Source organism: Spea bombifrons, chromosome 8 (genome assembly GCF_027358695.1).
Source record: "Spea bombifrons isolate aSpeBom1 chromosome 8, aSpeBom1.2.pri, whole genome shotgun sequence".
NCBI lineage: Eukaryota > Metazoa > Chordata > Amphibia > Anura > Pelobatidae > Spea > Spea bombifrons.
Window position 1 is genome coordinate 24,583,512 of NC_071094.1, and position 14,974 is coordinate 24,598,485.

A 14,974-nucleotide genomic window follows, 5' to 3' on the forward strand; every position below is an offset into this window, starting at 1 on the left:
ATGTATTTCCTTACATTGCTATTCCCCCCCCAGACAACTCAATACAAAAGAATATTAATGAACAATCATATACATTTTTCAATTTACTTTAACCTTATACATTTTGTACTATTTATAAACAAAATATTTCTATGCTAAACACTATGATTTGTTGCTTAACTTAATGCATTGGGAGGATGTTACCATTGCATGTTGCAAGGTTCTAAAAGTCATGCTTTTGGTTACAAAGTGTAAATGGGGCAGTCCAGTCCCATTTTTAATGCATATTGGAGTCAATTTTGCTTGGTCCTCACTGCATTTTACTGCATGCAGAGCCGGCCTTAGGTGTTCTGGCGCCCTGTGCGGACTACTCCTCTGGCGCCCCCCCATCCCAAAAAAAGAAAGGAATAAAAACTTCTCACTCCCTTCTCCCTATCTACCCCCTTTCCCCTGTCTCACTCCCTTCTCCCTATCTACCCCCATCTAACTATCTACCCTCATCTAACTATCTACCCTCTCCCTCTTTGAAGTTCACTTACCTTTCAGGAGTCCTGCAGTGGGGGTGCAAGGACTCTGCCTTTCAGCTCTGCCACTGTATGGAACAGTATAGAGTGATGGGAGTTATGATGTACTTTTAGAGCATAATTAGATCATGAAAAAGACATTGGAAATGGTACAGCATAACACCCATCACTCTCACACACTTACCAATCCACACGTATACCAATCCACACGTATACCAATCCACATGCATACCAATCCACACATATACACTAATCCACACATATATACCAATCCACACACATACCAATCCACACACATACCAATCCACACGTATACCAATCCACACGTATACCAATCCACACATATACACCAATCCACACATATATACCAATCCACACACATACCAATCCACACGTATACCAATCCACACGTATACCAATCCACACGTATACCAATCCACACGTATACACTAATCCACACATATATACCAATCCACACATATATACCAATCCGCACATATACACTAATCCACACATACCAATCCACACACATACCAATCCACACACATACCAATCCACATATATACCAATCCACACATATACTAATCCACACATACACCAATTCACACATATACCAATCCACACATATACCCATCCACACATATACCCATCCACACATATACCCATCCACACATACACCAATCCACACATACACCAATCCACACACATATACCAATCCACTCTCACTGAATGCTTTCCTACCTTTTCTCTTTTCTCCTTACAGCTCCTTTTCCTTCTCTTCGCTCCTCTTCTTCAGTTCTTCTGTCTTCTTCCGGATCAGAGGGCACGGACAGGTCGCACACCCCAAAGGCCGGCCCTGACTGCATGCATTCTCTAGTTATTGCAATTGACTTATATCTCATTCTCCTCCCCTGCTCCATCTACTCCAACCAAAACTGGTCAGAATAAGCCAGTAGTATACTTTTCTCTTTCCCTTCTTGTAGCTTTCCTAAAACATCCCAAACCTTCTGCAAACCACCATTTGAAGAGAGGTCCTTGCAAGAATCGAAAAAGAATTCAACCTCATTTGAACTTTGATAGATCTGTAAGCAAGTTTACTTTTTCATATTTTGTATAATTGTGCATGGTTTTCTGATATTTTTACAAAATACCATATTTCCTCGTTATAAGATGAAGGTTTTACCCTTTGTCTTATATTTAAGGTTTTCTTATAATCAAGCCTCAAATAGAGGTACGACTATTAGACTTAGAGCCAGATCCCCCGCAGTATTGCAGGGACCTGGAGCCTCCTCTCTGGTAACCTCCGGCACTTCCTCTGGGGCTTCTATGACGGAACACCGGGATGACATGACCTTCTGGTTCTCAGTAATAGAAGCCTCAAAAGAGCTAATGGGCAGCAGAGGTTGTCTATGCGCATCGCGCAGAAGTCCACCGGCTAACCCCACTAGACACCAGGGAGTCTGAAGCACTTCTTAAGTCTAGGGATGCATTGGTAAGTTGGGGAGGGGGGGGGAATGGCATTTCTGGAGGCAGAGTGGCATATAGGGGGTTATAAGGCAGAGTGACATATAATGAGGTATAAAGCATTTCTGGGGGGCAGAGTGGCATATCAAGGAGACAGAGTGGCACATAGAGGGTATAAGGCATATCTGGAGGCAGAGTGGCATTTAGGGGGGAATAAGGCACACCTGCGGGCATAAGGCCACTATAAGGCAGAGTGGCAAGCCTGGGGCAGATGTGCATAACCGGGAGCAGATGTGCATAACGGGGGGGGGGAGGGCAGGTCTCAATCATTGTTTTTATTAAATATGTAAAAATAGCTTACATTAATTAATAATTACTAGTAAAACTTTTTTCCTATAGGGTAGTTTTATATTCAGGCTTTTTCTTGTTTCCTTAATTAATATTCAAACCATCTTATAATCATGGTCATCTTATAATCGAGCAAATACAGTATGTATTATGGGGACCTTGTTTCTTTTTTGACCAAATGTTGTTTACTTTCAGAAAGTACATTCCTTTGTCTTGATCCTCCTCTGGCTTCATGGCCACCCCTTTTTCTAACCTAAAAACTAAGTTCTCTTATTCATTTCTCTGTTTCTCCTCTTGCATATTTCCTGAAACACCCCAAGCTTTCTGCAAACCACAATCTGAAACCAAGCACTCCCACCAACCTGGAGCCACCTTTAGTATTGATTGGACCACGGGCGAGCATTTGCACCTGACCACCCTTGCTCCATCACACCCTCCAATCCAACATAAAAAAAACCCACAAAAAAACCAAACGTATTTTCCACAGCGACTCTACAAATGAGGAGGAGACTAGGGCTGCAACTAACGATTATTTTCATAATCGATTAGTTGGCCAATTATTTTTTCGATTAATCGATTAATCGGATAAAAAAAATGAATGTAAATTTTTCATTTATTTAAAATAATTTAATAAACAAATGATGTTAAATACAAACAGCCGAATAAAAAAAACTTTGATAAAATGCATTTCTTGTCTTTATTTCCCAACCAGCACCCCCAATTTATGCACATTTGAGCCCAGGCTTGCCACGCTGCCTCCCCGACATGCCACGCTGCCTCCCACATATATCACTCCACGCTGCCTCCCAGACATGCCACGCTGCCTCCCACATATACCACTCCACGCTGCCTCCCACATATTCCTCTCCACGCTGCCTCCCACATTTTCCACTCCACGCTGCCTCCCACATATTCCACTCCACGCTGCCTCCCACATATACCACTCCACGCTGCCTCCCACATATGCCACTCCACGCTGCCTCCCACATATGTCACTCCACTCTACCCCCACATATGCCACTGTGCCTGGTACGCCTTATACCCCCTGATACACCACTCCATCCTCCCCAGACATGCCACGCTGCCCTCCCCACATGCCACTCCACTCTACCCCCAAATATGCCACTGTGGCCCCAGATATGCCTTATACACCCTGATACACCACTCAGTGTCCTCCCCAGACATGCCACACTGCCCTCCCCACATATGCCTTATATACCGTATATGCCTTATACCCCCAGATATGTCACTCCGTCCTCCCCAGATATGCCTTATACCTTATATTTTATAAGTAAGTACTGGGTTAATGTTCACTGCCCCCAGGATTTAGATTCCCCTTAGTTTGCCCCCCTTTATCTCTAACTTCACCTTAAGTTAACTTTATTAAATTAACCCTCAGTCCTCATCATTAAATTAACCCAAAACACCCCATTAACCTTAACTACCCCTAAATTAACTCTAAATGCCCCATCAAAACAACTACCCTAAATTAACCCTAAACACCCCATTAACCACAGCATCCCCTAAATTAACCCTAAAGACCCCATCAACCACAACATCCCCTAAATTAACCCTAAACACACCATTAACCACAACTGCCTCAAATGAACCCCAAACACCCCATTAACCACAGCTGCTCCTAAATTAACCCTACACACCCCATTAACCATAGCTGCCCCTAAATGAACCCTAAACCCCCCATTAACCATAACTGCCCCTAAATTAGCCCTAAACACCCCATTAACCATAGCTGCCCCTAAACACCCCATTAACCACAACTGCCCCTAAATTAACCCTAAACATCCCATTAACCATAACTGCCCCTAAATTAACCCCCACCTCCCCTAACTTTCAGCAGCCCAAATATTAATTTTATACTTACAGTTAGATGAGTGTCACAGCCATGTGGTTCTGGCCTTTTGGGAGAAGGAAGAGGCGGGGCCAGTTGTCACAGTGATTACAGGGAGGGACTGGTAAGTAGGAGCTGCTGCTGTGAGTCAGACTAAACGGATTATATAATGAGGGGTATTTTTCAGAGCGTTTGCTCTGAAAAAACCCTCATTTTATAATCCATAAAAATCGATTCAACTAATCGATAATGAAATTTGTTGGCAACGATTTTCATTATCGATTATTATCGATTTTATCGATTAGTTGTTGCAGCCCTAGAGGAGACTGTCACAGTCTTCCTTCCTACTGACCCAAACGTGACTCACGCAGGTCAGGGGAGCGGCACAATGCTATGCCAATCTCATAGTAAATGAATGGTGCAGGTCTGGGGAGTGACCCGAAACGGACATACTGTACCACACCTCTCTTTTCCTCCCTCGTGTAATTCTGGTATCAAATAAACCACAAATGGACACACAGTATTTGCAGGTATTACTACATAACACATAGAAATATATAACTGCAGGTGTAGAGCAACTAATTTACACACAAACCCAGCCTTGCAGGTATAGATCAACTGAAAAATAATGTAAACTCAGCATTGAAGCTATAGATCAAATAAATAATGCATGGAAACTTTAAATTGCAGACATAGATCACAGGTCACACAACCCAAAGGCCAGCCCTGGGACCCTGATTGCACACATAGGACTTGCCCCAGCACACAGATTGCATCCACAGGACCAGCCCACAATCAGATTGGACTCATTGGCCATCTTTTTTTTTCCCCCAAACAGGATGTTCCTGACACCTTACTCCCCAAACAGCATGTCTGTGCAATCTTTTGTCCCCAAACAGCTTGTTTGTGCCATATTTGCCCCAAACAACCCGTCTGTGCTATATATGCCTCCCACTTACACATCCACGCTATCAGAAACTTATACATACATACATACATAAATAAATAAGTACATACTCAAGGGTACTTAAATATACTTTATCATCTCAGTAAAGGAAACCAAAAAAACAAAAATGAAACAGAAGTTTCATTTAAGGGACACTCTAGCCATCATATTCCCTTCACATTTTCATGCTGTTCCTCTTGGAAAAACATGGGGGCTTTAAGCAGCCAATCAAAAGCAAAAAAGAGGAGGCCTAGATCAAGCTTTGGGCAGGGCAAAAGGTAAATACGTCACTAATTTTACAATGCCTGCTCCAGGCCAACTTCTATCAAACTCCCCACCCACTAAGTGCAGTTAGCCCCACCACTTCACTGAGCTATTCCTCCTGGAGAGGGGGGCACCAGGCAGCCTACCATGGGACGTTTCCAGGTATGCACAGGGGAAGCTGAATTTTAAAAGCAGATTTTATACTAGAGGCATTACAGTCAACAGCCAATATACTATTATGCCCTGTGGTGAATGTTCCACCAAACTGAAAAGCTTAAATATCTTAGCAGATATATTCTGTAATGCACACTCAGTTCTGAGAACGCACAGCTCCAGACATGTCCAAATTAGCAAATCATTGAATGCTGGCATCTCAGACGTTTCTAGGCTGTTCCCAAAATCCATTGGGATTAAGCAACTCTACCTAAAATATGCCTTTTCTTGTAAAATACAAGTGCCAGTATGAGTCATGTTTCCCGCTGCCCACAACCTGATTAAAAAATAAAACTTTGCCAAGGTAGCTGTATATGGAACATCCTTCCATGCTCATCCGTATCCACGATAATTTTAATGAAACATTTGTAATTGTGAAGTTTTCTCATAAAAAAATAATGCTACACGTGAATAACATTGTAATGCATGTTTAATACAGAGCCAAAAAGTTCAGTGCAAATGTACATGTAAAATACTAAAATGCTAAAACTGATTGCTTTTACTATAATATATATATATATATATATGTATATATACAGTATATATATATATATATATATATATATACATACATATATGTAAAATACTAAAATGCTAAAACTGATAGCTTTTACTATAATATATATATATATATATATATATACAGTATATATATATATATATATATATATATATATATATATATATATATATATATATATATTTCTATTAGATATATATCTATATCTATATGTGCTTCCCAGGTCCTTTAGCTTATATGCAGATTTCAGCAATAACCTGCCAAACAGTGTGGCCAGGCTGCCACCCCTCTGGACCTATTTTTTTTTGGTCCTAGTCATCAAAATATGTTACTGCATATATAGTTTTATAGTTCTACTGTACTGTTATAAGCTACCACAACAATGACCCTGTACTGATTACATTAGGATGAAATGGGAAAGTAGACAGAAGTACATTTAAGACTTGTAAGATTGTAAGCTTGCGAGCAGGACTCGCTCCACCTAATTGTTGGCGCTATATATATTAAAGATAATAATAATTTATCTCATCACATGGAAACAGTAAATAATTCATATAAAAATTAACTCTCTGTGACTTACAGGGGTTTTATTCAAGATTTATTACAATGCCCCATCAGCCCAACAGATGTGGAACTATAACTCCTATGATGTTGATGGCTGTTGGTTGAGTGTTTTATTTCTTCAGCCAATTGAGAGGTACCACTTTAGATACCCATACACATCTCACTTGGACAGGCAATATTCTGTTTGAAGGAGTTGTACCAGCAAACTTAGCTCTGATTTCATTTAGTGCTAATGTTAAACATATAGCAAATATATACTATATTAATTATAAAACAAGGTTTTTTCCAGACAAAAAATTATCTGAAAAATTATCTTGTTTTATAATCGAGGTCGTCTTTTGTCCATCCCTCAGGTTCGCAGCATCACCACACAGCCAACCAAGCCTAGGGGCTTGTGACTCACCCTCTCTCATACTCACACCCTCCTCATGCTCTCTCTTGTATTCTTTCACATTCTCATTCACTCTCACACTCTCATTCACTCTCTCTCAATGTCTCCCTACCTTCTCCACCAACAGCTTCCATGTCCTTGTCTCCTTTTCCTCAATTCCACTTCTTCTCTTGACTCTTCTTGTTCTTCTGTCTTGTTTCATTATTCTGGCATCAGCTCCGTTATCCATGCCTCCAGGAGAACTTATGGAAAGCTTATGGAAAGCGGCAGAGCCTCTGTGTACACCCTCTCCCCCAAAATAGAGGAACGGGGGAGAGGCTGTCCCCGTGGTGTGCGTGGCATTGCCTAGAATATTGCAGATGGAAAGAGAGAAAGAGAGGTGCAAAAACGCATCAGCAATATTCTGGCCTCTTGGAGTACTTCCGCAAAAGGGTGGCGCGCACCACAGGGACAGCCTCTTCCGCACTCCTTCAATCAGGGAGAGGGTGTGCATCGTGGCTACGCACTTTTGCAGAAGTACCTGGATATTGGAGCTGATACCAAGGAAGAAAGACAGAAGAAAAAAAGAAGAGGAGGCAAGAAAAGATACAGAGCTGTTCAAAAGGAGAAAGGGACATGGCCAATGGAGGGGCTAACTATACATTAACAGAAAGCATGAGAGAGTGTGAGAGATAGTGGGTGACATTATGAGAGCATGTTAGAGTGAGTGTGTGAGTGAGAGTGTGAGTGCAACGAAAGAAAAACAGTGGTTTGGATTTTTTTTCCTTATGCTCAGGCCTTTTCTTTCATTAAGAAAAGTTGGGGGGAATGGTCTTATAATCAAGCAAATATTGTAAATATCAAATAAATTGTTTAATTGTATGGTAAATATAGGACACATATAAACTATTGGATTTGACCACACGGGCCAGCCTTCGCCCCCCACGTGCATCAATGAGCCTCAGTTGCCCATGACCCTGTCGCCGCTTCACCGCTTTTGCTTCCTTGAACCACTTTTGGTACTGACCACTGCAGACCGGGACACCCCACAAGAGCTGCAGTTTTGGAGATGCTCTGACCCAGCCATCTAACCATCACAATTTGGCCCTTTGTCAAAGCTGCTTAGATCTTTCAGCGTGCCCATATTTCCTGTTTCTAATACATCAACTTTGAAGACCAAATGTTCACTTGCTCTCTAATACAGTATATCCCACCGACAGGTGCCATGATAAGTTTATCAGGGATATTCACTTCACCTTTCAGTGGCCGTTATGTTATGGCTGATCGAGGTATGTTGACAGCCACTGTGCTCAAAGTGCCAGGGTCACCAAATAAGTAAAGCATCCAGGTAGATGCGCGCATGTTAAGTTTTGATGCTCACGCAGAATGCAACCAGCATATCCAGCTGGCGGCATGGCAGATGGGATGAGTATGGAGCACTGTAGACCAGCAGCTCACCAGGAGCTTCACTACCTACTAGGGACCTGCAGGTGCATTAATATGCAAATATCACAAAATGCTACAGAGTAAGGACCCTTCTGCTCTAAGCTGCCATTCACTGAAGTCAAATTGGAGCACCAAATGCACATGTCTGGGGGTCTCATTAGACTCCCTGGAAATCTTGTAGGAGCCAGTGCTGGTGAATATAGGCATTTGATCAAACACAAGTCAAGGAGCTGAGGGTAGGAGGCAGGAAAAAAACCGAATGTATAGCGAGGATCCCATGAATTTCATTTTTGCTGGCACTGTACCTTTAACCCATTCAGTGCCATATACTCTTCACATGAACAGGTGAAGTATTGACACCTTTCAGTGACACGTTTATTACTTCAATTGTACTGCTTAACCCCTTCGCTGACAGTTATCTAGTGAGAAGAGTGGCAGTGTTTAACCCATTCAGTGCCTAAAGCATCTCATTTGTTTAACCTTTTCCCATGACATTAATACAGCACTAAAATAAATTCTAATTGGTTAAGTTCGTGAAAAAAAGACACCGAGGCAGCACAAAAATCAAATGTATCCTTTGCTCAACAGTGGATTGGTTTTTTTTTTTTACAATGCCTGAAAGGGTTAAGCATCGCTTTCGCTGCCCAAGAGATGTAATGACACAGCAAGAGTCACGTTATCTTTACTACGTAAACAGTATTCACGATTCCGAATGCGACGAAGTTTAGTTCATTGCATATTGATAATGGGTTAGAAAATTAAATGTAAATACTCTGTTTGTTTTTTTAATCAGTTAAAACGTTGAGCGTCTTTGAAAGTCTCACTAAAGTTAGTGTATGACGTGTTCCCTCTCCCTCCTAATTTCTTTACCACCCCGTGAAAATGCCTCGCTGAGGGGGCTGTTGAGTACAGGGGAGGGGGGACTGAGTCAGGCAGGAGGAGTCAGTGGGCGCCCATTCTCTGTGCCATGTCTTCATTTCCCTGGGTGTGGTTAGCGCTCAGACTTTAGTGTTCCGTTATAGCGGGGGGATCACACGGCAGCAGACGCACACAGACACCCGGCTTAGAGTCTCTGCGGCCCCGGTATACTCCGCCTTTTCACCCGACCTGTATGGGCAGAAGCTGCAATTAACAGGATACAAGAGTAGCAGAGGACAGTTCAGGAGCCACCATGCCAAAAACAGTGAGTTGCCTCAGTTTGTATCCCTCTGTGACCCTGAACTCCATCCACGGTTGATGCTAAGCTTAAAAAAACCGCTATATTTACTACTGAATTATCTCTGACATTGAGGCACTGGGCTCATGCCATGCGTTTACTTGGGCACCAAAAGTTTTTAAAATAAAAAAAACTGTCTCGTTCTCCGCTGCCGCCCATAATGAGACTGCCGGCATTTTATTATATAGTTCGGAACACAACTTTTTTCTCTCTCCTTTGTCTGGAATAATCCCGGAGGTCTCTTCAGAAAGAGCGGTTTGATATGTCAGTGGGTGACAAAATATGGCTGCCGTTAGGGTTTAGTAGTATAGCTTTTAACGTAGATGCTACTGTTCTGTTTTTCTGTCAATGCTGTCATTATGATTTTTCATTGCATTTTAGTGGCCGGGTGTTCATACGTTCATCAGAAAGTTGGTTAAAAAATCATTGAGCACCTGCTTAACCCTTACATGATCAATCAGTTCGGGTGGGTAGTTGTAGGCACACTTTTCTTATGTAGCCTCTTGTGACTTAATGTAACTTCTTGGACACACCCTGGAGCCTGAAATGGTTAACACAGTATTTTGTTGTATGGATAGAACGAAAGGTATATTTTGTGAATGAAAATAGGGCACATGCTTTGGAGCCCCATAAGTTTAACTTTTTTTTAGTTACTCATCATGAGAGAACTTATTATTTTCTTAAACTTTTTTTTTTTTTTAACATTTTGGATCTTTTTACCAAGAGGAATTCATTTTGGGTAACACTGGCTAGGGTTAATGTCATGAGTGATTTCTTGAAGGTTGACTTTATTTATTTATTTTTTTAAGCCTCCCAGTGCTAGATTTGCGATCATTAAACTTAAATCCTTGTTGGACCGGGTAGGATGTATTGAGAGTAAATGCTTACTCAATGTCTGTCCCCTTCGAAGGAAGAGGCAGTTGAATCAGCTTCCCCTGGGTGTGTAATTCAGGGTGTCTCCCTGCTTCCCAACTTGCTCTTGAATGAACCAGCCAGTAACTGAGCAAGGTTAACTCTTTGTCGTCAGTGGAGCACCCTTAGTAATGGAATACCCTTCCCTGTAGTAGTAAGCGTCAGGTCCCCCATTCTGTGATTTTTTAATGGCTTCGGAAAGGTCGTCCCTATGATGCTTACATTAACAATCCCTCTGCTTCTGTGCACATTCTTGTGGTTTTAAACCACTATCCTTGTTTCTGTGGAAAGCTAGAATTTGGTTTCATACACAGATCTTTCTTACCTCCCTCCCTCCCTTCTCTTTTTTTTTTTTTGGCTGTTTCCCAAGTCTGAGAGAAGGCCTTCTTACACCCACCAATATTCATGAAACTGTGCTTTGAATAGATTCATTCTGCAAGAGTATCCTCCGTGTCCTGCTTGTGAGCGCAGTAGATTAACATGAATACAAAAATCCCCTAGTACTGATGGAAATTGTGAACGCTCCTCTAAATATGCAACAATATGACTAAGAAAATATCGTTTGTCCGGCTTTCTTTAGGAATGAATTAAGTAAATTGCTAAAGTTCCACACTTACTGGCCAATCGGTTGATGGATAACTGTTGAATTGTGTAATGTGTGTAATATATATATAATGCATATGATAGATGAGATGGCCTATTACATGGCCTATTACATTTCCCTGGTGCCCCTCCCCCTTCTTGAAATTTATGTGGGGATTCTGCAGAATTCCTCAAAATGCATCCCCCGTTATTTACCATTCAGGAGATATGTTGGGCAGAACATGTCTTCTGCCACGTGAAACACTTGTTGCCTGTCAGCTCCAGCTCTGGCTTCACAAACATTTGGGGGTCTGAAACCCCCCATGCACAAGAAGCACTCACATTGATTTCAGTAACAGTTCTTTCCTGCCACTGGTAAGAAAACCTTGAAACATGATGGATGGGGCATGGAGCTGCATTTCTACTTAGGGTATTTTATTTTTTAGTTAAAATATAAGGGGGGTGTCTCTAGGACATTGGATTTTTTTGGGCTTAAATCAAGTAATAATACTCCTTTGTACTGCTGCTGTAGCAGGTACTTATTGATATTTTGGGACAAACATAGTCTGTCTTTTTAGTGGCATCTTGTGAATGTTTTCATATTTAAGTGTGTTGTATAACAGTGCTGTGTGCCAAGATAGATAACATAAGGAGATGCCCTTATGGTTTATGGTGATTTAAAGGTGCTTTTTTCTCGCATGACAAGTGTTCGTGCCAGTCTGTTTTTCATAATAGTTAATGCTATAAATTGTCCCTTTAAAAATGTATTTCACAAACTATTTGTACATTTTGTTTATTATCGCTGCATTTTTCACGCGTTCAAAGTCTTGTATATCGTCGTGTAGTGTCCCTCTTTGTTTCAAATTATATATCGTCCATAAACATAGATTTTTATTTTATTTTTTTAGCCATCTTCCTGAGGCAGAAACCTTGTCCTAAAAAGGAAAGTTTTTGTCAACAGATTGATACTTATTTTTCCCAAGGTACATTAACAAGAGTGAACCCGTCGGCCTGTACGTTTCTAGGGTAATGATTCACATAGCTGGTTATGTTTTGACTCTGACTATGGTCCATTTCACAAAGGAACCTCTGAGTTCATGAATGTACAGGCTACCTTCCAGTTTCTCAAAGATCTTTGAACGTTATGCAGGGATAACCCTTCTGACAGGTGATGCTGACTCAGGTTGTGTTTATGGTACAAAACCGTTAACCCTGGGTTATTGGATACACCTTAGAACTTTTAACGTGAAAGGGCCATGCTGTTTTTAGATTCAAGAAAACCAGCCTGTTACTTAAATGAAGAACGGAAAGACGTGAGATATACAATGGAAATTGACTGATGAAAACCTGTTGTCGTTTCAGGTTCCTTAATTTCGTTCTGTGTTAAGGACCCTTTACCTTAAAGCACATTTATATGAAGAAAACGTTAGTTTATTTACAAAAATAGTATTTTGGAAGCAGATCCACTTTTTGTGTCACTTTATCCGTATTTATTTTTACATACAACCAAAAATACATGTCCAAGATGAATTACCGATCACCACCAATACTCAATTTTGTGATGCCAACAAAAAGATCTAGAATTGTTGGGGAAATATCCACTTTTTGAGCCATACTCTTAGCAATGTTGTGGCTCTGCCAGCATTGCCCTTATTAGATAGTAAATATCGCATAAGAGACGCTCTTCCTCTCATGTTGGTGGATCAGGGTTAGACTGTTAGATTTGTGGTTGCCTTGTGATGCTAGGGCTATATGTCGTCTCTTTGTAGCTAAAGAGGACACTTTACTGCAGCTACTTCGTTACAAATTGGTGCCTGTAGTTGGGATAACCTGATTTTATACACACTACTTGTGTAGTAAAACACAGATTGTTGTATTATACAAATACATATAAAAGCATAAACATATCTTCAATCTAATCTAGGGCCACTTATACAGTCAAGGTAAATAGGCCTAAATCCATTGTTATCGTTTTGACTATTTTCCTTTTTTCTGTTGATTCAGGAGAACCAATTAATGACGAGCAGTCGACTACTTTGAAAGTTTAGCTTCTGAGTTAAAAACTCCAGCCACCATATGGACTTTAATGTTCCTCTTGCATTTACATGGAAGGATTTGGTGAACTATTCCCTCACCTCAGCCCGCTTGCAGGAGGTGAATTCAGCAGATGCACATAAAGTGCTCCCATTGATTTCAAAATGGAACTGTGGGGGGGGGGGCTGCAGCTGTGGAGCTGCAACTTCTCATAAGATTACTTTTGGGTTTTTTCCTTTCAGGTTGAAGAATGTATGTTAAATTACTTAGTGTGCTTTAATATACATTCTTCATTGGTAAGTCTGTGTAGGACACTAAACACAATGCAAATATCTAGTAACGGCAGCAAAATTGCTCCCTTACCAATACAATGGCTTAATTCTTATCTTTAAAATCAGGACCTCTTGTGTGTGAAACAGGATGTGAAACGGAGAACTTGTATTAACTGTTAATTGCCATTGAGTTTTGCGGTGCGCTTCTATCTTTTGGGCGAATGCTGGATAATTTTAAGTACAGTGAGCTTCTAGAATGAAGAAAGCAAATTGTTCCCTGTCCTTTACCCATCGCTAGACTTTGGGGGTCGAGTAACTTTCCTAGCAGTGGGTAATTACAGTTTACAGTGAAAGCTTAACATTGTTTCTGTTTCAGCTTGAATGAAAGGGTTTTTTCTTTTCTTGGGGCTTGCTTAATCTCTAAGCTTGTCAAGTTTATACTTGACTGTTCAGCGTGAAGTCAGCTCTAGTTTGGGAAGCATATGAGCGTCTAAAACTCCCACTCACTGTTGGAAAACTTTTGCATATAATGTTCTCCACTCCCAGAGGAAATACTAGTCACTTTTTAATTATGTATTATCTTAAATTAAAACATTTAAATTCTTTATGGAAGAATTTAAATTGAATCAATATAAAATTGAGTAAGCAAAATATTGGTGTGTAGAAAATACTGTTTTGGCCTGCCTTGAGCTCATTGTACGTTTGGTCACTTTGGCAAAAGTGCCGGTCAAATGTTTCCAAAATGATGGGTATTAATATGGAGTGGGTCTCCACCTTCATCATAAGAGCCTCTACTCTTCAGTGAAATGTTGAATTTTAGCTATGTGCAAGGTCAGACGTTGATGTTGGCAGTTAAGCCTGGCATGCAGTCCATTTCCCCGGTCATACCAAAGGTTTTTGGTGGGGCTTTGTGCAGGCCCTTGTCTTATACTATCAAATGCTGAAGAGGAAATTATTGATCCAAAAAAGTGTTTCCAGAGCTTCACGCCGTACCAGCTTAGGCTTTTGTATGTCTCCTGAGCTATGGAGACCCATCTCATGAGGCTGTCAAACATTTAATGGGTTGATAGAGCTTCTACAGGTGGTTAGGATGTCAGTAGTACTTGACCATCCCTTTGTATGAGCTACTGTGGCCAACGACCTTGCAGATTTCTGTTGCTCGCAGGCATTTCTACCTCAAAATAACAGCACTTGTAGTTGACTGAGGGCAACTCTACTAAGGCAGAAATTGGACAAACTGTTGTATTCTGCCACATGTTAAGTCACTGAGCACTGCGGTACAGGCTGTTATACTCCATTTGTTTACGTAGATTACATGGCTGTATGTTTTATTTTGTTGGCATATGTGTAACATAGAGTTGAGAGAGATAAGTGAAGCAGTCAATGTATAGTCTACCTTGACGGCTCCCCACCCCTTTCTAAAGGCCATGAGATGGAGGGCTCTAACAAGTCTTTATGTGGCTCAGTAATT

The 14,974-nt window shown here is 41.0% G+C and overlaps 1 protein-coding gene across 1 annotated transcript in view; it reads left to right on the forward strand.

The window, feature by feature from the left end:
- The first annotated feature begins 9,497 nt into the window (after positions 1 to 9,497).
- Positions 9,498 to 14,974, forward strand: part of MSN (moesin) — a 39,487-nt gene continuing 34,010 nt past the window's right edge. The window contains exon 1 of the mRNA XM_053472999.1: positions 9,498 to 9,670. Within this exon, the coding sequence (XP_053328974.1) occupies positions 9,659 to 9,670 (12 nt within the window). The 5' untranslated portion in view covers positions 9,498 to 9,658. The remainder of the gene's footprint in view (positions 9,671 to 14,974) is intronic.